This window comes from Coenobita brevimanus, chromosome 14, assembly GCF_032717465.1.
Source record: "Coenobita brevimanus isolate Jiangsu-jjx chromosome 14, ASM3271746v2, whole genome shotgun sequence".
Taxonomy (NCBI): Eukaryota; Metazoa; Arthropoda; class Malacostraca; order Decapoda; family Coenobitidae; genus Coenobita; species Coenobita brevimanus.
This window is the reverse complement of record NC_136967.1, coordinates 12,014,111-12,036,059: the sequence shown is the minus strand read 5'-3', so window position 1 is coordinate 12,036,059 and position 21,949 is coordinate 12,014,111. Positions and strand designations below refer to the sequence as shown.

Genomic DNA, 21,949 nt, shown 5'->3' with positions numbered 1-21,949 from the left:
TTCATGTTTTCCTGTAACCCAGAAAGGCATTGCAATGCTGGGTGGTATCCATATAACTAATTTATGGAATGAATTGGAGCCTGTTCAGTGGGTGGAGAGATGCAAATGTGGTGTTCATCCAGGAACCAAACCTCCCCACTATTCATTTCGTTTTGTTTCGTCTTTAAAGGCTCCAACATGCTTGCATGCATCAGCCTTGGTCACCTAATGGCGGCTGTCCATGCTGCACAATCTATTGCTGCCTCCCTGTTCAGTCCCTTAACCCTGAGGTCACACTTAACCCTTTAACCGCGGGCTTGATTTGCTTTTTCTTGCGGCACCCACAGGCACATTCGCGCTCCGACAGACTCTCTAAAAATATTTGCCAAAAATCAGTTATTAGTCCTAGAATATTAAAATCACATATGCTTATGGCATACCTTCAGCTTTCTCCTGGGGTGTTTGTTGAGCCTTCGTCGAGTACCGTAGGACTTGTGGAGACCTCTGAAGTTGGCTAACTAAGTCTCCACTTTACACTTCCCGACAACCCGTAATATGATTACTACTGCCTGATATTATCACTAGAAACACTATTCTATGATTCTCAAATAGTTTGGAATCCATATTCCAAAAAAAAAAAAACACTGTGAAAGCATTGAAAATTACGAGGGCGTATGACCTTCCCACTTGCGCTATTTTGCCGCTGGTGTTGTCATTTATTATTCATAAAAACACACAGTTTATATTTCTATTACTATATAACACTTATATATATCTACAGTCTTTATCCATAAGTTTCCTTCAGTAATAGTAGTTTATTGTCACTGTAAGCATTCAATTTCTTTCAGTAAAATACGTAGCATTCACTTTCTCGTCCTGTATACTAGCATTGAGAGTGAATGTCACTTTCACCTTCACTCTCATAACTCATAGTATTCATACATGCTAGAGTGAAACTTGCACTTTCATTACTTCTAGTATATATACTCGTATTCTTATAATACTACTCATTTACATTTCTATTTACGTTCTCTATTTTATTTACATTATTTACATTTCTATTTTATTTACACTGTGTTATGCACTGTCACTTGAAGTAACTTATAAAACTATTTTCCACTGTTCACTTATATTTACATTCATTCCTTTCACTTGCTGTTTACACATTATTTACACATTATTTACAATTCCACTTGCACTGTTTTACTCAACAGAAAGATCGTAGTCACTCTCTTTCAATTGTCAGCCTTTTACCTCTTTCCACACGAGGTTTAGTAGGGGGTAAAGGTCACAGGGCCCTTTGCATGGGGCTAAAAAAGTGGCGGAAGTTAGCAGGAGCAAACAGACATACCTTCACCTTGGAAGATGACAGTGGACTGATAGGGGTGGGCCGGGGTGGCCTACGTAGGGAAATGCATTACTGCCAACGTCAGTCTCTTGACAGCTGCTAATATATGGCAGTGAAATGATTGGCAGGAAATCTAGACAATACATTATAAATTAGGTAGTTCCAAGTGAATGTAAATATCACTTAGGCTTCTCCCTTCCCTCCTTATATATATTTTTAGTACGAGAATAGATTATACAGCATATTTCAAGGGGAAATAAGCAGCGAAAATTAGTGAACGAGTTCACGTGAGGTGTTGTCAGGTGATAATTAGCCAATTCCAGGTGTATGGCACTCTCACTTACCTTATTTCTTTTTGGTATATATTATTTGGTATAAGAATAGGGCATAGGGCTTATTTCAATGGATGAAATCAGTGGAAAATTCCAGGGAAGATTTACTTAGCGTAGCACGGCCGGGCAGGCAAAAGGAGAGGGTAATGGAGGGCAGGTAGAGAGGGGAGTCAAGAACGGGGAGAAATGGCTAAATTGTCAACAATGGATGGGAGTACAGATGAGATTAGGAGTGCTGACTAGTGTTGGACATTGGCAGTACTGATAGATGAAACAAGCCACCACTTGAAAGCCCAGGCGAATTCAAAATAACACAGAATCGCAAAAGTGACGCCCCCACGGTATGATCCCTTGCTCCCAAGCGTCACGAAAGTGACGCCCCGCGGTTAAGGGGTTAATGACCTCATCCCATGTCTTTCTTGGTCTACCCCAAATAACCCCACCCTCAGTATTGACACTTCTCACCTTCCTCACCCAATTATCATCCCATATCCTCTTCACATGCCCAAACCATCTCAGTCTACGTCTCCTCATCACAACATCAATACACTTCAGTCCCATCCTACCTCTCAACTCTTCCATCGTAAATTCAGCCCCCTCAGATCTCGGATGCAGGGACACACTACACATCCACCTAATCATTGTCATTACTATATGTCTGAGCCTGTGAATATCCTCCTTCTTTACTGCCCAGGTCTCACTACCATACAGCATTACACTCCTAACATATGCTGCCTACAAAGACCCCTTAGCACATTGGGAGAGTCCTCTCAATGTCAGGAGAGGCAAGAGCTCCCTGAACTTCTTCCAACCATTTCTCACCCTTGCCACAGAGCTAGCTCCAGCCCCATCTCCAGCACACAACATGTCTCTTAAATAACAAAACTCTTCCACACACTCAAGAGATTCACGAGCAAGTTCAATCCTTTCATGCCCGACAATTTCCATCTGCTCTCCCCAACACGCCGCACACATCAAATCAGCATTATCTCGCAGTCAACCTCTGATACCACTACATCTCTTGTGCACCCATTTATCACAAACACCGCACAAGATGGAATTACTTCCCACGCTCTTGTGGCAAACTGCACATGGCCACTCTCCCTCATCTTTGACAGTACTGCCACCAACCCTAGATATCATCACTTTTGTTTTATCTGCATTTACCCTTAAGCCCTTGTGCCCCATACCATCTCTCCACATCCTAAACCTGTCCTCCGCATCCCTTTCGTTCTCTGCAATCAACACCAAGTCATCAGCATACAACATCTCCCATGGGAGTCCGTTTCTGAAGTCATGTCAGAGGGCTTCAAGTACCATGATAAACAACATGGGACTCAAAACTGACCCCTGATGCACACCAATATTTACGGAAAACTCATCACTCAAATCTCCATTCACTGTACATACATAGCCATAACCACCCTAACCAGCCACTCCTCCAAGCCAAGCTTTCATATTGCCCACTTCACCACCTCTCCAGGGAGGCCTTTTCCAAATCAACAAACAAAATACAGATTCCTTTTCTTACCAGTATGTTTTTCCTGAAGCTGTCAGACAATGAATATGGCATCAGTGGTCCCCCTACCTGTCATAAACCCAAACTGCATCTCATTTATATTCACTCTTTCTCTAATCATACCTTCTAAAACTCTATCCATTACCTTCATTATCTGATCTGAAAAGCATTATTCAAAATGTGGAGAGGGGTTTGGGGGGTTTGACCCTTCCAAATACAGTGAAGATCCATGGAAATAGACAATACAGATGGACCCAAGGCATATATTTATTTTACATACAGTATATGTATCATTCAGAAGGTAAATAAAAATGGAAGCTCCTGTATATAATATCCATTTTGAAAGATAGGAGACATAGCAAGTCAGTTGCAGTGTATTAACAGTGTTCATTACATTGTGAAGACAAATTGCTAAGTTCATTTTTTTGTCCCAAAATTAATCACATGGTGATTTTTATTAACTTTGACTTCGTTCTGTGGTATTGTTGAATGTTATGGAAACACATGAAATATGCCAACTTTCTTAATTCATCTCATTTGCAAGAAAATTTGGAAACTTCCCTAGAGCTGGCACTTCAGGGGAGACCTTCAAGATGACATACACACCCTATATAATTAGTTTTAAGAATGTAAATGATATTAGGAACACTGCATCCTGAACCTTTGAATAGTGTTCTGTTATCCAGTCCCTCTTGCATATAGTCACAATTGACTTTATTTCAAATAGGTTTACTGGGGTGGGCTTACAGCACCCAGCTGTGAAAGGTTCACTCTATTCATCCCCACCACCACCACCTTGAAGGACCATGACTATCGTATATGATGACCCCCTCAAATACACTGACCCATTTTGAACCCTGTTCCCTGTACCTTGCTGTGATGAAAAGCTGTCAGCCACAGGGGAATATTGGTTCACTGCATGCGATAACCCAGCTGGGGTGGTTGCTTGTCTGCAGTTGATTGGTCTTCCCACCCAGACAGACTGGGGTTGATCAAGAACAACAGCTATACAGTGATCTCTTGGTTGTAATGGTTTTCATTATCACAACGAGATGAAAATCTGCATATCTGCTGTTATAGGACATTTTTCGGCTCAAAAACGTCATTATCGCACACCAGAGCTGGTTTCTACCAATGGTGATGTTGCAGTGTCTGATAGCTTTGAGAGATTCAAAGATGTGGCTGTACTCAATGAGTTAATCCTATGTGGAAGACCACTAACTCTCCACCTCCTAGCTTCGGAACCCCTTGCCTCGAGCCCATCTCGGGTCTCTCTTTGGTACATATTTCTTGCTTATTGTGCCCTTTTCATCATTTTCTATTAACCTTACCATGCCTTTGTGTATTTCTGGTACTTATCAAAACAGTATGAATGTATTCAGGGAATACATTCATACTGTTTTGTTATAAAAGGGGAAAATTTGGACTTGCTCTTGAGGTGCCAAGTACCACTTAAGAATGCTATAGATTTACTGTATTTGTTATTGCACAGTTCCATTATCACGTCCCAAATTCAGTACCAGTTATGCATGATAACCAATGTATCAGTGTATTTCTTTTTATCAGTAATTTTACATTACACTCTTTTTGCTCTTCTTCCATTTCTTAACACCTATAAATTTCACTCTTACCTGCACCATCCATCCCCCTTGTGTCTGTAGCAATTCAAAGAAAGGTCATCTCTATAGCTTGCATCCTAAACAGCTACTTCACTCACTTCCCAATGTTTGCTCCCTGAAGAGAGTTGGCAGTTAAGCAGGTCTGTCTTTAACCTCCATACTAATCATATTACCCATCAAAATGCAACCAGGTTCTCTAATTATTCCTTCTCCATTAAGTAATTTCTCCCTAACCTCAAACTCCATTTTCCCACATTAACATAGTATTTTAGATATTTTAAACTATCGCCCTTCTCAAGCATTTCACCTCCTATCTGAACCCTGGAATTCACTGTGTTTCCTGTGTACAGTATCTTGTACTGCTTAATAATAATAATAATAATCTGGTCTTTTGTTTCTCAAAAGTGCCAGTTCTTCCATCTGGAATTAACTAGCGTTCTACACACGTATACATTATTTTTACAATTACAAGAATTGTGACATCTCTCATATACAATACAAACTTCATCAGTAAAAAAACATATGAAAGTGGCAGTAATTAAACCCTATAATCATCCGTCAGAGTACCTCTATCCAGGTTATAGCATTTTGAAAAAAGAAAGGCTTTCAGCTGTCTCTTACATGATTCAACAGAAGAGAGTTGTCTCATGGACAATGGCAATCTACTATATAATATAGGGGCTCCAAAGTATATTGTGTCATGTTAGGAGTGTGATGCAGTTTGGTAGTGAGACCTGGGCAGTACACGATGAGGATGTTCAGAGGCTGAAATGTACATAAATGACAATGATTAGATGGATGTGTAGTCCATCCATCCATCCATCATCCAATCCCACATTGCCCCATGAGGAGTGTAGGAGCCCAGGGCTAGGCAGTTGGTCCCAACATTTAAGATGAGAGTGACCAGCCCCACTTATCCCAGAGTGGCATTACTGAGCAGTCAACCCCAACCATCCCTTGGATATAAACCTTCAACGGCTCAATCCGACTGGAGCGCAATAATTACCCACTAAACCACCAGGTGCCAAAATTTGGTTATATGGTTACCACCCAGCATAGTAAATGGTTTCCTGGTGTACAGGAAATCATTTGGCATGTCACTGAATGTAGAGTCACCCACAGGCAGGAGGAAGAGGAAAGAATGAAGGAAAGAAAGACAGAAGAGGGAGTGTAAAGTTACCTGTAGGCAGAAGGACTAGGAAAGAATGAAGGAAAGAAAGACAGAAGAGGATGGAAGGAAAGAAGGATGGAGGAGAGGAAAGGGCAGACACCCGACAGCAGCACTACATCGAGTGAGTGGATGGTGAGCGCCCCCACCTAGTACGCCCTTGAATTCAAGGCCTGCGGGGGCTAGAATTCTGATTGGAGAGTTTAAAGGAAAGATGAGACTGGAATGTATCTGTGTTGTGATGAGAAGAATAAACTGAGATGGTTTGAGCATGTTGAGAGGATGGAGGGTGACAGTTTGGTGCAGATGGTGAGAAGTATGATTGTTGAGGGTTAGGTTGCAAGAGGCAGACCAAAGAAGACCTGGAATGAGGTCATAGATTGTGACCTCAGGGCAAAGGGACTGAGTAGGGAAGCTGCTAGAGATCGAACAGCGGAGAAAGCTGCCATTAAGTGACTAAGGCCGATGCATGCCAGCATTTTGGAGCCTTTATGAATGATACAAGCGATGTGATTGCCAGTCACTTACAGTTTCCTTACTCTTCTTTACATTCACTCATAATTATCTTCTTATTCAAAGTATGAGACTCTTTCATTACCGATTACAAATTGCTTTCATTTTCTTCTATCAATGCAGTATTACTGTATCAGTTTACTGGCTAGCCAACTGACTCCATTGATTTCATACTTATTTTTCAGTTATCTCATTCCCATAGTTCGTACTCTTGACTTGTCACCTATACCATACTTAAATCCTTACACCCATACAGTATGTTAATGTGCACATTAACACATCATGCAGTCCACTTGATGTCTTTACATTCAGACCTCAGTTTAGTTGAAAGACTTCCATAACACCAGCCAACTTACTTTTCTGTGCCAGTCTGCCTTCCATTTCCTGCACACATTTACTTCCTTTTATTACTGCACTGAAGTATGTAAAGTTACTTGCAACAGTAATTCAGGTCTCTCTCCATTCACCAGCACATCACCCTGAGAGTTACCATTTCTTTCAATGGCCGTCACTTTGCTCTTGTCTACATTTTCACTCAAATCATACCACTAACAGATATTCACAGGACTCTTCATTAGACTGCAAAGATTTATGTTAAGTATGCTGTAAAGAACTAGCATAGTATCATTTATCTACATCAGATCGGAAATACTCACCCTTCACCATTAATCAGAACCCCCATCTTCCTTTCCATAGCTTTAACTCAAACCTTTAACAACCCCATGCACATACGTATATTGAACAACTGTGGGAACATTGTATGCCCCTGTCTTAGTCTAATACTGTACCAATATTGAGCCACTTGCTTAACATCCATCTATTCTGACCTGTTTCCCAACCATCCTATAAACTCTCTAGAGTATTTTCTGTCCACACAGTACTTTCACACAAACTTCCATTATCCCTCCCTATTTAGTTCTCATAACCAGTACACTATTTTTTTAATACTATGGATTTATGAAGTTACTAGTAACTATCACACACTAAAGAAAAATGTTCACACCCAGGTACTTGACAGCCATCATATCCAGAAGTATGCAGAACACCAGTATTTTAAGGTTTGTCGAAGGATGTGGATGAAATTAAAAAAATATATGTATATATAAATTATATATATATATATATATACTTTAGTGGTAGGTGGGGGCACTCGCCATCCACTCACTCAGTGTAGTGCTGCTCTCGGTTGTCTGCTCTTTCCTCTCCTCCATCCTCTTCTGTCTTTCTTTCCTTCATTCTTTCCTCATTCTTCTGCCTGTGAGTGACTCTACACTGAGTGACAAGCCAAATGGTTTCCTGTACACCAGGAAACCATTTGCTATGCTGGGTGGTGACCATATAACCAAATTTTGGTGCCTGGTGGTTTAGTGGGTAATTACGGCACTCCAATCAGATTGAGCCAGTGAAGGTTTATATCCAAGGGATGGTTGGGGTTTATTGCTCATGTAAAGCCACTCAGGGATGAGTGAGGTTGGTTTACTCTCATCTTAAATGTCAGGACCAACTTGCCTAGGCCCAGGCTCCTACGCTTCTCATGGGGCGATGTAAGATTGGATGAAGGGATGGATATATCCTACACACAGCACTGTGTGGATCTCCAGTCCAAGGTGTTATGTATGAAAATGACCAAAATTTACCATAGTATTGCTATAAAATTTACCATAATGGTGCTGTATAAAAGGTTAGTGGGTATAGTTATTAGTCAGGAGATGGAAGGCTGCCATCAATCCTGAGAAGTACTGCTATGAGAGTGATGTATGGCTGCAAGCTCAGTAACTGGCCACACAGTCAGGACTGTCAGACAGGAAACTCAGCCATAAGTAAGCAGTCAAAGTCCAAGTTGAGGCCTTCACAGTGTTACAGATCTTATCACATATCTTTTAAAAACAGCCACTGGCAAATTTTGGGAAATAATTAGATAGTTTTGGTGCTTGTTTAAATTTCCAAACCATAAAGAGCATCAACTTTACCATAGAATTCCTGTAAGGGAAGGTATGGCATCATTTATTTGACTGACTGGTTAAAAGGTCAGTGGGATTTGTTAGGTTTATGGTATTATCAGCAGTAACACAAGTGCCATAATTCCACAATATTTTCAGTGTACCTCCACTACTACATTGCTGTTTGTATATTTCCATAATATCTTGTGTATGATTACATCAAGGCTGGGAGAAGGAGGGAAATGTGAAGGGAGGAAGATATCAGTAGGATGGATGCATGAAGAAAACTAAATAGAGAATTCCTCAGGAATTGATGGAGTGTGTGGTGAAATGCTGAAGCTTGGGGGAGAGATCCTAATAGAATGGATATGGAAGATGTGCAAATTGCCCTGGAAGGAAGGTAGAGTCCCAGAGGATTGGAAGTCAGGTATAATTATTCCCCTATACAGGGGAAACGGGGAAAAAGAAGTGTGTGCTAATCATAGGGCCATTTGTCCTCTTAATGTATTAGGAAAAGTATATGGTAGGATACCTATTGATAGAGTTAGGACTTTGTAAACTAAGTCAGATGTTACATCAGAGAGCTTAACAAAACATTTTGCCCACTCGATCTGTGTAACTTGTCACAACTGCCTGATGTGTACGAACATGCAGCAGACTTTATCTGCAGCATAATGAATAGATGCTTCTTAGAAAGTAATTTTGTGCAGTCTGAGAAACGTGCTTTGCTTATGCTTGTAATCAAGAAACCTGGCCTTGATATCGAGGGCGTGACAAATTATTGTCCAAGATTATTGAGTGGGCCATACTTGATCAACTCTTACCACCACTGGAATGTAACAGAGTTGTTCCAGCTGTTCAGTCAGTATACAGAAAATATCATTCAACTGAAATTGCATTAACAAGAATTCATAGTGACTTGGTGGCAAACACCTGTAGTGGGATGTCCTCTCTTCTAGTTCTGTTGGAACTGCCTACAGCTTTTGATACAGTTGATCATAAACTATTGTTGGATGATCTGTATTTTTATGGCATTCATGATAGTCCTCTTGTGTTCCTTAAATCATATCTCTCGGACTGGTTTCAGAGAATGGTTGTTGATTACGCTAGCTCTGATTCTGCCCCCCTTCTGTTTGGAGTCCTTCAAGGGTCAGGTTTTTGTCCAATTCTATTCACAGTCTACACGAGTAGTTTATCGTCTTTACTTGATGCTCAGGACTTGTCCTATCATTTTTATGCTGATGACACACAACTGTATGTTAACCGATACCAAGACTAAGCTTGAATCTCTAATGTCTGTTATTAAGATTTGGATGGCTTGGGGGAAACATAAGCTGAATGATGTAAAACTCAGATCATCATCATCTGAGGAAACAGAAGGGGTGACGACACTGATAATGCCTTCGCTTTGAACATTGGTGTGTCACAGCTTCATCTAGTCAATTCTGTTCTAAATCTGGGTGTTTATTTTAATTCAGAGTTAAACTATAAAGAACATATTAATCAGGTTGTCAGAAGGTGTAACTTGCATATCAGAAATCTGTACTCTGTGAGAAAATTCCTGAATAGACATTGCCTCTTAACATTGGTCCATGCAGTGGTCTTGTCTTGATTATTGTAATTCAGTTTGGATAGGTCTTTCATATAATATACTAAGTAAAGTTCAATCTGTATTGAACAGGGAAACATGGCTCATCTTTGGTTTCCCCCCAAGAACCTCGACTACCCCGTTCATAATTGAACTGCATTGGTTACCAGTAAAGGCAAGAATTGAATTCAGACTGTCTTATTACGTTCAGGGTTCATAAGTTTGGTGAATCGAAGTATCTTGCTGAATTGTTAAAACTCCCATTGGCACACCCAGGTGTGATGTTATATAGTGAAGATGATTCAATGTCCCTTGATGAGTCTGGAGCCATTCACCAGTCATCTTTCTTATCGTTCTTTTGTGTATAGAGCCCCTATATTATATAACAGATTCCCATTGTGCATGAGACAACTCTCTTCTGTTGAATCCTTTAAGAGACAGCTGAAAGCCTTTCTTTAATCAAAATGCTACAACCTGGAGAGAGGTACTATGACAGATGGTTGTGGAGTTTAATTATTGCCACTTTTTTTTTTTTTTTTTTTTTTTTTTTTTTTTTTTTTAAACTGATGAAGCTTGTATTGTATATGAGTGATGTCACAATTCTTGTAAATGTAAAAATAATGCATATGTTTGTAGAGCACTAGTGAATTCCCAATGGAAGAACTCGTGCTTTAGAGAAAAGACCAGATTATTATTAATATTATTATTATGGGGTTGATTGCTCATGTAATGCCACTCAGGGATGAGTGAGACTGGTCACTCTCATCTTAAATGTCGGGACCAACTGCCTAGCCCTGGGCTCCTTCGCTCCTCATGGGGCAATGTAGGATTGAATGATGGATGATGATGATGATGATGATGATGATGATGATGATGATGATGATTATTATTATTATTATTATTATTATTATTATTATTACTACTATTATTTGTGGTAGGTGGGGGCACTCACCATCCACTCACTCAATGTAGTGCTGCTCTTGGGTGTATGCCCTGTCCTCTTCTCCATCCCTCTTTACTTCCATCCTCTTCTGTCTTTCTTTCCTTCATTCTTTCCTCATCCTTTTGCCTACAGGTGACTTTACACTCCCTCCTCTGTCTTTCATTACTTCACTCTTTCCTCTTCCTTCTGCCTATGGGTGACTCTACACTGAGTGACAAGCCAAATGGTTTCCTATACATCAGGAAACCATTTATTGTGCTGGATGGTAACCATATAACCAAATTTTGGCACCTGGTGGTTAGTGGGTAATTATTGTGCTCCAATCGGATTGAACCGATGAAGGTTTATATCCAAGGGGTGGTTGGGGTTGACTGCTTACATAATGCCACTCAGGGATGAGTGAGGTTGGTCACTCTCATCTTAAATGTCAGGACCAACTGCCTAGCCCCGGGCTCCTACGCTCCTCATGGGGCAACATAGGATTGGATGATGGATGGATGGATGGATTATTATTATTATTATTATTATTATTATTATTATTATTATTATTATATCATTATTTTTTTTAGTATTACTAGTTGAAAATAGGGAGGTTACAGGAAGGGAAGAGGTGTTGGTCAGATATTCATCCTAAGGTATTTAATGAGCAATTTTCTAGAGAAGGGAAAGAAGTTGTATGCAGCCATCATGGATTTGGAGAAAGCAGGTGACAGCGTGGACAGACTAGGAATATGGAAAATATTAAAAATGTGTGGAGTAACTGGGAAGCTCTTGAATGCCATGAAGAGTATGCTTGAAGGTGCTAGGGCTGCAGTGCGTGTGGATGGTGAACTTAGTGAATTTTTCTGTCTGAATGTTGGATTGAAACAGAGATGTGTCATGTCTCCATGACAAGGTAGGGCAGTGGATGTTGGACTGTTACTAATGAGAGAGGGGAGTGGTTTAAAACCTCCTCTTCTGTTGTTTGCAGATAATACTGTATTGTTAAGTGGAGACAAAGGTGAACTGTCAGGGTTGGCAAATGAGTTTGGAGGAGTATGTTAGAAACGGAATCAAAAGGTGAATGTAGGGAAGAGTAAAGTTGTGGACTTTGAGAGAAATGAAGTCACAGAGTGCACATTGAGGTTGGGTGATAAGGAAATGGAAAATGTGAATGCATTTAAGTGGTTAGGTAGTGTGATGAGTAAGGGTGGAAGTTTAGAGGATGAAATGCCTGAACGGGTACAACAGGAAAGGAAGGTTGTTGGTTCACTGAAAGCAGTGATAAGAAATAGGGAAGTGCGTATGAAAGTAAAAAAGTCGCCGCATGATAGAATTGTGATATTCACACTAACATATGGAAGTGAAGTTTGGACCTTGTTGGAAGGACACAATTCAGGAGTGAAAGCAGTGGAAATGAGTTTTTTTAGAGGAGCATGTGGTGTTAATGGAGAGAGAGATTGACAAATGAGGAAATGAAGGAGCATTGTAGTGTGGATGTGATATAAAGCATTAGGAGAAGTACATTGAGGATGTTTTAGCCATGTCGTGTGGATGGAAAGTGAGAGGTTAACCAGGAGAATTTATGTGAGAGAGGGGGAGAGGGAAGGGAAGGGAAGACTGAGGATGAGAGGGAGGGATCGAGTGGAAAGGTATATGAGAGAGAGAGAGAGGGATGTAAGCAGGGGGGAGGGTTCCAAAATGGCAGGGGACAGGGTGACATGGAGGTGATTATTTTGTTTGTGACCACCCTTTGCAGGATTAGGGCATCAGGCTATAGATAAATAGATAGGTAGATTTCGATATTTTGTATGTTAAGTCACAATAGTTAATGTGTACTATACAGTTGTTGAATTTCAATTTGCAAGTTAAGCAAATGAAATAGAGGGTAGTAACAGCAGGTTCTTGTTCAGGGTTTGCTCATTAACATTTTATGTTTTTTTGGATTCACTAAGGAAAGGTTCCCAGCGCCTTGAATATTAATGATATGGGTCATTGTAATTTTGTTTTTTTATTTGACTGTGCACTATAGTATGTGTAAGCAAAGTTTCTAAACTATGGCATAGTATACCATGCCCTAGCCCAGTTATTTTAAATAGTGGTATTCAGTTCGTATTGATGATACTGGTATTTCTTCTTCAGTGCATCAGCCATGGAGGGTATCTTGGTGAGAAGAGGAATGCTGTTATAGTGGTTTGTGCCTGCCAGCTGCCTGACCGTTCCCGCCGAGACTACAACTATGTCATGGACAATTTATTTTTGTTAGTATAAATCCTGTGCATTTCAAAAGAAGTGGACATTCATTCCAAAATGATCCTTATCATGAAGAACTGTGTAGAAGCTGACTGTAATATTGTCTATCTATCTATCTATTGCCAGACACCTCAATCACGTACGGGGTGGCCACAAAAAAATTGCCTCCACGTCGCCCTGTCCCCCGCCATTTCACTGCCCTGCTCCCAACTCACACCCCCCCTCTCTCATATACCTCTCCACTCCATCCCTCCATCTCATCTTCAGCCTCCCCCTCCCTCTCCCCCCCTCTACCTCACTCACATACACTCTCCTCATCAGTCTCTCACCCTCCATCTTCTCCAAATGGCCAAACCACCTCAGTGTGTTCCTCCTAGCACTTCCTATCACATCCACACCACAATGCTCCTTTATATCCTCATTTGTCAGCCTGTCTCTCCATGTGACTCCACAGGCTCCTCTTAAATAACTCATTTCCACTGCTCTCACTCTTGACTTTTGTCCTTCCAACGACGTCCAAGCTTCACTTCCATTGGTTAGAGTTGGTTTCACAATACTGTCATGTAGTATCTTTTTCACTTCCATGCTCACTTCCCTGTTTCTTATCACTGCTTTCAAGGAACCAGCAACCTTTCTTCCTTGTTGTACCCTTTCAAGCACTTCACCCTCCAAACTTCCATCCTTACTCCTTACACTACCCAAGTACTTAAATGTACTCACATTTTCCATTTCCTCACCATCCAACCTCACCGTACATTCACTGACCACCTTTCTCAAAGACCATCGCTTTACTCTTTCCTACATTCACCTGTAGATTCCGTTTCTTACACGCTCTCCCAAACTCATCCACCAAGCCTTGCAGCTCCCCTTCGTCTTCACTCAACAACACAGTATCGTCTGCAAACAACAGTACAGGGAGTTTCCAAACACTATCCTCTCTCACCAGGATCACTCCAACATCCACTGCCCTACCTTGTACCTCTTTTATTACCCCATCCATGTACAGATTGAACAACCATGGAGACACGACCTATCCCTGTTTCAACCCAACCTTCAAAGAGAAAAATTCACTCAGTTCACCATCCACATGCACTGCAGCCTTCGCACCATCATACATACTCTTCACAGCATTAAACAACTTCCCATCTACTCCATATATTCTTAATACTTTCCACATTCCTTGTCTATCCACCCTGTCATATGCTTTCTCCAAATCCATGAAAGCTGCATAGTCTCTATGACCCATTCTCTTTTCTTTTTCTTAGTACAGTTTTAAAAGAAAAATAGCCACATAATACTGTATGGTATTAATAACTTGTTCAGCTTTGTAGAATTAGATTTTGTCAGTTGTCTGATACAAGCCTTTGCACAAACAATAAGTCTGCTTCCTCACTAAATTCTGTTATAAATGCAATAATTTGTCAGTGAGGAAGTTTATGAATGGATGGATTCTTGAAACATGAAGGAAATGTTGTGCACAGTTCTTTTGGTTGCAAATACCCAGTAACTAGTGACTATTATTACTGACTATCCTGCTTCACTTTGTTACTGACTACCCTACTTTTCTTGATTAACAACTATTCTGTGTGTTGAAAATGTTATTAGGATGCCCTACATATGTCTTTTACCAGTATATGATGTAATTTGGCTGTTTATCTGTAGGAAGCCTGCAATTGTGTAATGGGAGATTGAAATAGGCTGTTACTTGGTATGTCCCTTGAGGTTTTGTCCCCAATTTGATTATCCTTGTCAGGTACTAAGTTTGGCTTTCACATATTTGGCATTAATCCTATCATTGATTATTGTCACTCGTGTTTTATGCTGGGCAGTGTCACATTATTTCACTGGTAAGATAACCATAGCACTTGGAAAGATGAGTGTACTTTTTCTCAATCCCTTTCTCCCACTGTATGCTAGAAGCTGTAAGCTTTTCTGACAACATTGCTACCTTTTTTCTTCAAATATTTTCATTAGTTTTTGTAAACAAGGATTTTTGGTTGTCTTAACTTTGATAGAAGTGTTACATTAAGCTTTTTATACACTTGTTTTTTTATGCCTCTTGTCAGTATTTCTTGTTAGTTTTTTTATTCGATGATTCACTAGCCCTACACAAGTCCTCTTCATAACTTCCACAACACACAGGGAACACAGCCTGCATACTGTGTATCATTTGGTTTGCTACTCTGCAGAGTTACCTGAGGATATCCTTACAGTGAGGAAGTGGATAACAAGCACACCCACCTACCGCCAAATCATTTCCACTTCTCTCACTCTTGATTAGTGTCTTTCCAACATAGTCCCAGCTTCACACCCCTAATTGTGTTTGGAGTGTATTTCACACACAAACATATGGAAATGAAGCTTGGACTTTGTTGGAAAGATACAGGGCATGAGTGAGAGGAATGGAAATGAGGTAGAGGGGCATCCAGAGTTATATGAAGTGACAGATAAGCAAATAAGAAAATTCTGGGATATTATGGTGTTGTATATGTGCTGGAAAATATTAAGAGAAGTACCCAAAGATAGTTTGGCCATGTGGAGACAGTGGAGAATGAGAGACTGACCAGGAGTGTATGTGACAGGAGCTGGGAGATCTGAGGATGGAGTAGAGAGATTGTTTATGAATGATAATGATATGAGTTGGAGGGAGGGCAGCGCAGTGGCAGAGGACAGGGTGACATGGAGGCAGTTGTTCATAGCCACACCCTCTGGGATTAAGGTGTCTGGCTGTAGGTGGATAGATTTGTGATAAAATTTTGTATTCAGGAATCTTCTTGAGTCTACTTAATACAGTACAGTAATTGCCGGAATGCAGTAGCTAATTATCCCACAGTACTAAGTATATAACTTTCAAATGTGTCCATACTCATTCGATGATTTGTTTACTTGGAGGCTACCTATCTATCTGTCTAGCCATCTATAGCCAGACTCCTTAACCCCATTAGGGGTGGCCACAAACAAATTGCCTCCATGTCACTTTGTCCCCAGCCATTATGCTGCCATCCCCCCATCTCACACTTCCCACTCTCATATACCTCTGCACTCCATCCCTTCATCTCATCCTCAGTCTCCCTCTTCCTCTCCCCCCTTCCACCTCACTCACATGCACTCCTCATTAGTCTTTCACTCTCTATCCTCTCCATATAGCTAAACCACCTCAGTATATTTCTCCTGATGCTTTAAGCCACAGTCACACCACAGCACTCCTTCACTTCCACATTTGTCAGTCTATTTCTCCGTGTAACGCCACATACTTGTCTCAGATAACTCATTTCCATTGCTCTCACTCTTGACTTGTGTCCTTCCAACAAGGTCCAAGCTTCATTTTGAAATGTTAGAGTTGGTATCACAATAGTATCATGCGGTGACTTTTTTACTTCATGTACACTTCCCTATATCATATCACTGCTTTCAAAGAACAAGCAATTTTTTTTCCCTGTTTTACCCTTTCAAGCACTTCATCCTCTAAACTTCCATCCGTACTCATCGCAGTACTCAAGTACTTAAATGCACTTACATTTTCCATTTCCTTGCTATGGCAATGAAGCAGGTGTTTATGCCCAATACATCTCAATGCCCAATACATCTCAGGTCAAGACGTGTGACTTCACAGATTATTAATGGAAGTATCTGTCTGTTGCCATAGCCTTTTCATGTTAAAATCTATCTGTTGCCATAGTTTTTCATGTTATAAGGACCACTAATTTGAGGAATATGTCAGTACTGCTTGGCTTCTCTGAAAACATCGTACTGTACCATTAAGGACAGAGAGTTTCTGTATTGGTGTCTCATGACTGAAAATAGAATATATAAGACATGGTTATCACAGTGTATAGCTACATTTATTTGGTAACAGACATTAAAAAGTTTGATGATTAGAGTAAGCTTTCCTTCAGCAACAGAAAATATAGGACTACATTAGCTGACTGATTTCCAAAGCCAGTTGTTATCTTTCAGATATGTACTGTCTACCTTGGAGCAACTCATAGCTGAAGATTATATTCTTGTGTATCTTGCTGGGGGAACTCCAAAGTCCAGCATGCCAAGTTTTCATTGGCTAAAAAGAGCCTACCAGATGATTGACCGAAAACTGCGCAAGAACCTGAAAGCTCTCCATGTTGTCCATCCCACCTTCTGGGTTCGGGCTGTGGTGGCATTCTCTAGGCCTTTCATAAGGTTAGTTGCCAGTGAATTTCACTGAACTTTGATAAAGTTTCTGTACATTCAGTCTTCATTTGAAGTCTGGATTGTATACTGTAGAGGCAAAATGCTGCTTTGACTGAAACATGCTTTTGGTTCATGATGGAGCATGTTTAAAGCACAGAGCCATATGTTTGTGACTTCAAAGCAACTTTATAATGAATCACAAGCTATTTAAGGTGAAAATGTTAATTCATTGACAGTAATGAAAGTAAACAGCTTTTAGTGAAACTATTTCAGTGAGAAGTAAATATAAATACATTACTATTATTAATCCTTTTAATATGATTGAATCATTTTTAATTTATTCTTGTTGCTACCAGATTATTTTACTGAAAGCTCTCTTGTATTGAAGAGGTTTATATAGCTTCAGACCCCTTCACTTTTGAAGAGAGTATCCTAAGCAGAATAAAACCATCAGGAGATGGCAAGAATAAAATAGAAAAGACATCCTTAGGCTTAGTGGATTTATAATATGACCAAGTATGGAAAAACTTAAAATACAGCAGACCATCAATTTGTGCAGTTCAGTGTATCTGGGAATTTTGCCATGTAAATTGCACCATTGAAATCCATGTTATATGGCTAACCGTTATGGTGAAATCCAAAAATTTTTCCCAAAGTCCTCCCTTTGGCCCTCCAGAAAAAATTTACCCCCTCCTGGTCATACATTGTAGGTTATATTGTAATACACATACAGCCTCTAGAAACATCACTGGGCATTAAAAAGGGGTTAATTAGAGTGTACAGAGTGGTAAATAAGAGGTGATCAAATACTATGGCAGGGGACAGCAATATTTTGGTGTTGGGGAAGAGGGTATCTTCAGATGTTAACTTGGCCGTTTAGAAATAGATGAAAAACTATTTTGATAGCATAAAGTGGTGAAAAACTTAACTGAAAGAAGAAAAAGAACATAGTGAGTGGTGACAGTGAGGTGAGAGAAAAGAGACAGACAGACAGGCAGCTGTGTGTGTGGAGGTGAGGGGATGGGAAGAGTGGATGTGGGTGTGTAGGGATGAGTGTTTTGGGGGGTGGACATAATGAGTGAAAACAAACCATTTCACATCCCATAATTTTAAGCATATTGATTTATGACCATTTACTTTAATGAAAAACTTGGTTGAATGAAGAAAAAGTATATACTGTACTGTGCAATGTGAGTGGTGACAGTAAGGTGAGAGCGATGAGAGGCAGGCCGCAAGTGATTTTGTGTGTATGTGAGAGGGGGTGGTAGGGGTCATCTGATCGAATGTAAACAGACCATATCACGTCCCATAATTTTAGCAGTGTTGAATGATGACCATTTCTTTTAGCGGAATCCCACTAAAAGACAATTTTTTGCTTTTTGTGGGTAGAGTGACCATGCATCTATGTGGTCTGACAGTGGAACTTTGGAGGGGATGGCCATGGATCCCAGCATTTTCTGGGCTGAATCTGGGTTTATCTTTCTATGCAGAATATGTTTGGTGCAAATCAGTCCTGCTTAAATTGAAGGTGTACTGTACATTGCAAGAGAAATGTGTGGATGGGAGAAGGGAAGATGAAGACTATCCGTTACTAGCCGTTTACTTTTGTATCATAAAAATCCACTGTAAAGGGCAGGACATGAAGAATGGAAACTCGCTGTCTTTTTCTAGACATAAGGATGTGGCAACCTCAGTGCCCAGCACTTGCATCACAAGTAGCTTCAAATCTTTTTCAGCACAGGAGAAGGGAAATTATAACATTTTTTTTAAACTACGTTTGTTCATGTTTTCAGATTCAGTCCTGATCTGCTCATCACAATTTTAACCAAGTGTTTGAGACTGGTGACAATTTTTGTTTTATTCCTTCTACCATCTAATGATTTATTTAACTTTGGTGAGACCTTTCATATTGGAGTACAGTAGTTCGCTGCTTCACTGCAAGAGATTTCCCACAAGTTAAATAAAATCATCTAAAGATGGCAAGAATAAAACTAAAAAGTCCTGATTGGAGAGATGGAATCAAAGCTGCTTTTATGTTCACAACTTATACAACACAGAACATTAGTAGGCAAATGGTGGGCAGCAGTTATACTATGTAGGCTCCACTTGTAGAATCAGAATGAAAACTACAATAGATGATGATGAATGAAAACTGCCTTATAAAACAAAAATTTTAAGATGGATCTAGCTACCATTAGAACTGTACTGAAGTGAAAGAACATTGATTTCTTGCTAGTTTTGCATACAGTCAAACCTACCATGGCACTGGCTTTAGCTGTGTGTAGTCTTTATAGCTGCACAGAACCCTCATTCATCAAGGCAGTCCCCTCCCAACTGTGACATTTTCTTGTTTTAGGAGGTTTTCATTCCTCAGAGCTGCAACAGCAGCAAGCACAAAAATTATATAAAATCATCATTAAAGGAAACAGACACATACCTCAAAATGAGTGACCAGTAATTTAGATTATAGGCAGAAAATTCACCAGTAAATGCTGTTGATGTCTGCAAATGTTAATCCCTCCAGTACAGTGACATCTCTTTTTAAGTGAGTTTTTACTGTCACCAGACATTTGTACAGTATTATATATAGGAGACACATTTACAAAAGGGTAGGTGCAGCATTCAGTATTAGAATAATATTTGGAAGTAGCTTGATGAAACTAAGATGATGTCACAGTTCATGGTGTTAAAGGCAATGTGTGATGTCCAAAAATAAATATAAAAATAAGGGTGTGATAGGATATTGCAGTGCTGAGTTTTTTAGTAATACAGCCATTCTTTTCTCACAGCACCAAATTCTACCGCAAGTTGACGTTTGTGAACAACTTAACAGAACTTGCTCAGATGGTACCCCTTGATCAGTTAGACATTCCTGATGCAGTGAAGCAGTGAGTATCAGTTTCCTTAACATTATTATAATCTTGTGTTTTCCCTCATATATTCAAACCTTTAATTGCATTTCTAAGTACTTTATTTACATTGCTGTTTTCGCTTTCACATATCCAGGCTTGTACAGTATTTACATTCGAGGCACTGTAATTTCTGTTTACAACTTGGACACTAGATGTTTCCACATGTTTACAACATATCTTTTACCCTTAAATTTTTCTCTTTTCACTGTTTCAAGCTTCTTAATGCAACATGGTAAGTGATGTTGGTAATGTACTGTGCACTGTAGTTGTGTGCCGAGTCATCAGTTTATAGCCTTTGCTTTTGTATTGGAAGTACTGTGTGGGGTATGTCGATTTTGTCACCAACTCGTTTCATTACCACCTTAGTTTGTAGCCAAAGATGCATTTTATCATGATTCAGTTTCTTTACTAATTTTATTAATCATCACTTCATCGCATTATAAATCCTGTGAACATCCTATGCATTTTCATGTGTCCTAACAAACAGGGGGAAAGAGAGATTGAAGGTTGTCAGTGCTTGCCACAAGCATCCGTTTTCCAGTTTCCTTGTTGCTCTTTCATTTTATTCATCATCTAATCCAGTGTTGTCCCATGAGGAGTGTAGGAGCCCGGGACTAGGCAAGTTGGTCATGACATTGAAAATGGGAGTGACCAGCCTTAGTTTTCCCTGAGTGGCATTATTTGAGCAATAAACCCCAACCACCCCTTGGATTTAAACTTGCACCAGCTCAAACTGATTGGAGTGCCTTAATTACCCACTAAACCACTGTGCACCATAATATGTCATATGGTTACCACCCAGCGTAGTAAATGGTTTCCTGGTGTACAGGAAACCACTTAGCTTGTCACTCAGTGTAGAGTCACCCATAGACTGAAGGAAGAGGAAAAAATGAAGGAAAGATACCGGTAGACAGAAGAGGAAGGAAGGATGGAAGAGAGAAAAGGGCAGGTACCCAAGAGCAGCACTACAATGAGTGAATGGATGGTGAGTGCCCCCACCTAACACGTTCTTTCATTTATCATAATATCTAGCTTCTCATCATTTTTAAAAATTAGATATTGGTGAACGAAAAAATATTAAAAAATCCTCTTATTTTGATTTTGTCAATACGTCACCAACTTCAGTAAGCAAGAGTACGCAATGGCTGGTAAATACTTTACAGTATAGGCATACCCCGGTTTAACAGTGGAATTGGTTAAGTAAAAACCCATTGCAAGGCAGGGTATCTTATCTTGGGGTAGATTTAACATGTAAAGTACAGGGATGCAATTTTGAGCCTTGGGTTTCCTCTCCATTGCTATACCGGGGTATCACATCTAGGGGTATTGTATCTCAGGGTCTGCCTGTACTGTGCCCATGAACCACAAATACCTGGGCTAGGCTTCACAAACAAATATACAGACAACTCCCTCTTGCAGCTTACCATAGATTTTCATTTGCAGGAGGAACAGAGACATAAGGAAGGTGTGCAGTCTCTTCTCTCCTTTTCCTTCCCAGATGGGTCCAAAAACAAGTTTCTAGCAAACTTAAACCCCCAGATAGCTTTAAAACTAGCTAAACTAAGCCTAAAAGCACTTTATAACTCACTTAAACCCAAAAAAAAAATTAGTAAACTGTACTCCAATATGACAATGTTCACCCCACCTTTGACTAAAACACATTAACCTAAGTCTAAAGATTGTTTATAA

At 40.0% G+C, this 21,949-nt stretch overlaps 1 protein-coding gene across 2 annotated transcripts in view; it reads left to right on the top strand.

Moving 5' to 3' along the window:
* The window catches only part of LOC145417495 (uncharacterized), a 204,809-nt gene that overhangs the window by 166,640 nt on the left and 16,220 nt on the right, over window positions 1-21,949 (top strand). For both annotated transcript variants that reach the window (XM_080286206.1, XM_080286210.1), the window contains exons 7-9: window positions 13,071-13,189; window positions 17,139-17,357; window positions 20,138-20,236. In XM_080286206.1, coding sequence (XP_080142332.1) covers window positions 13,071-13,189; window positions 17,139-17,357; window positions 20,138-20,236 — 437 coding nt within the window. The remainder of the gene's footprint in view (window positions 1-13,070; window positions 13,190-17,138; window positions 17,358-20,137; window positions 20,237-21,949) is intronic.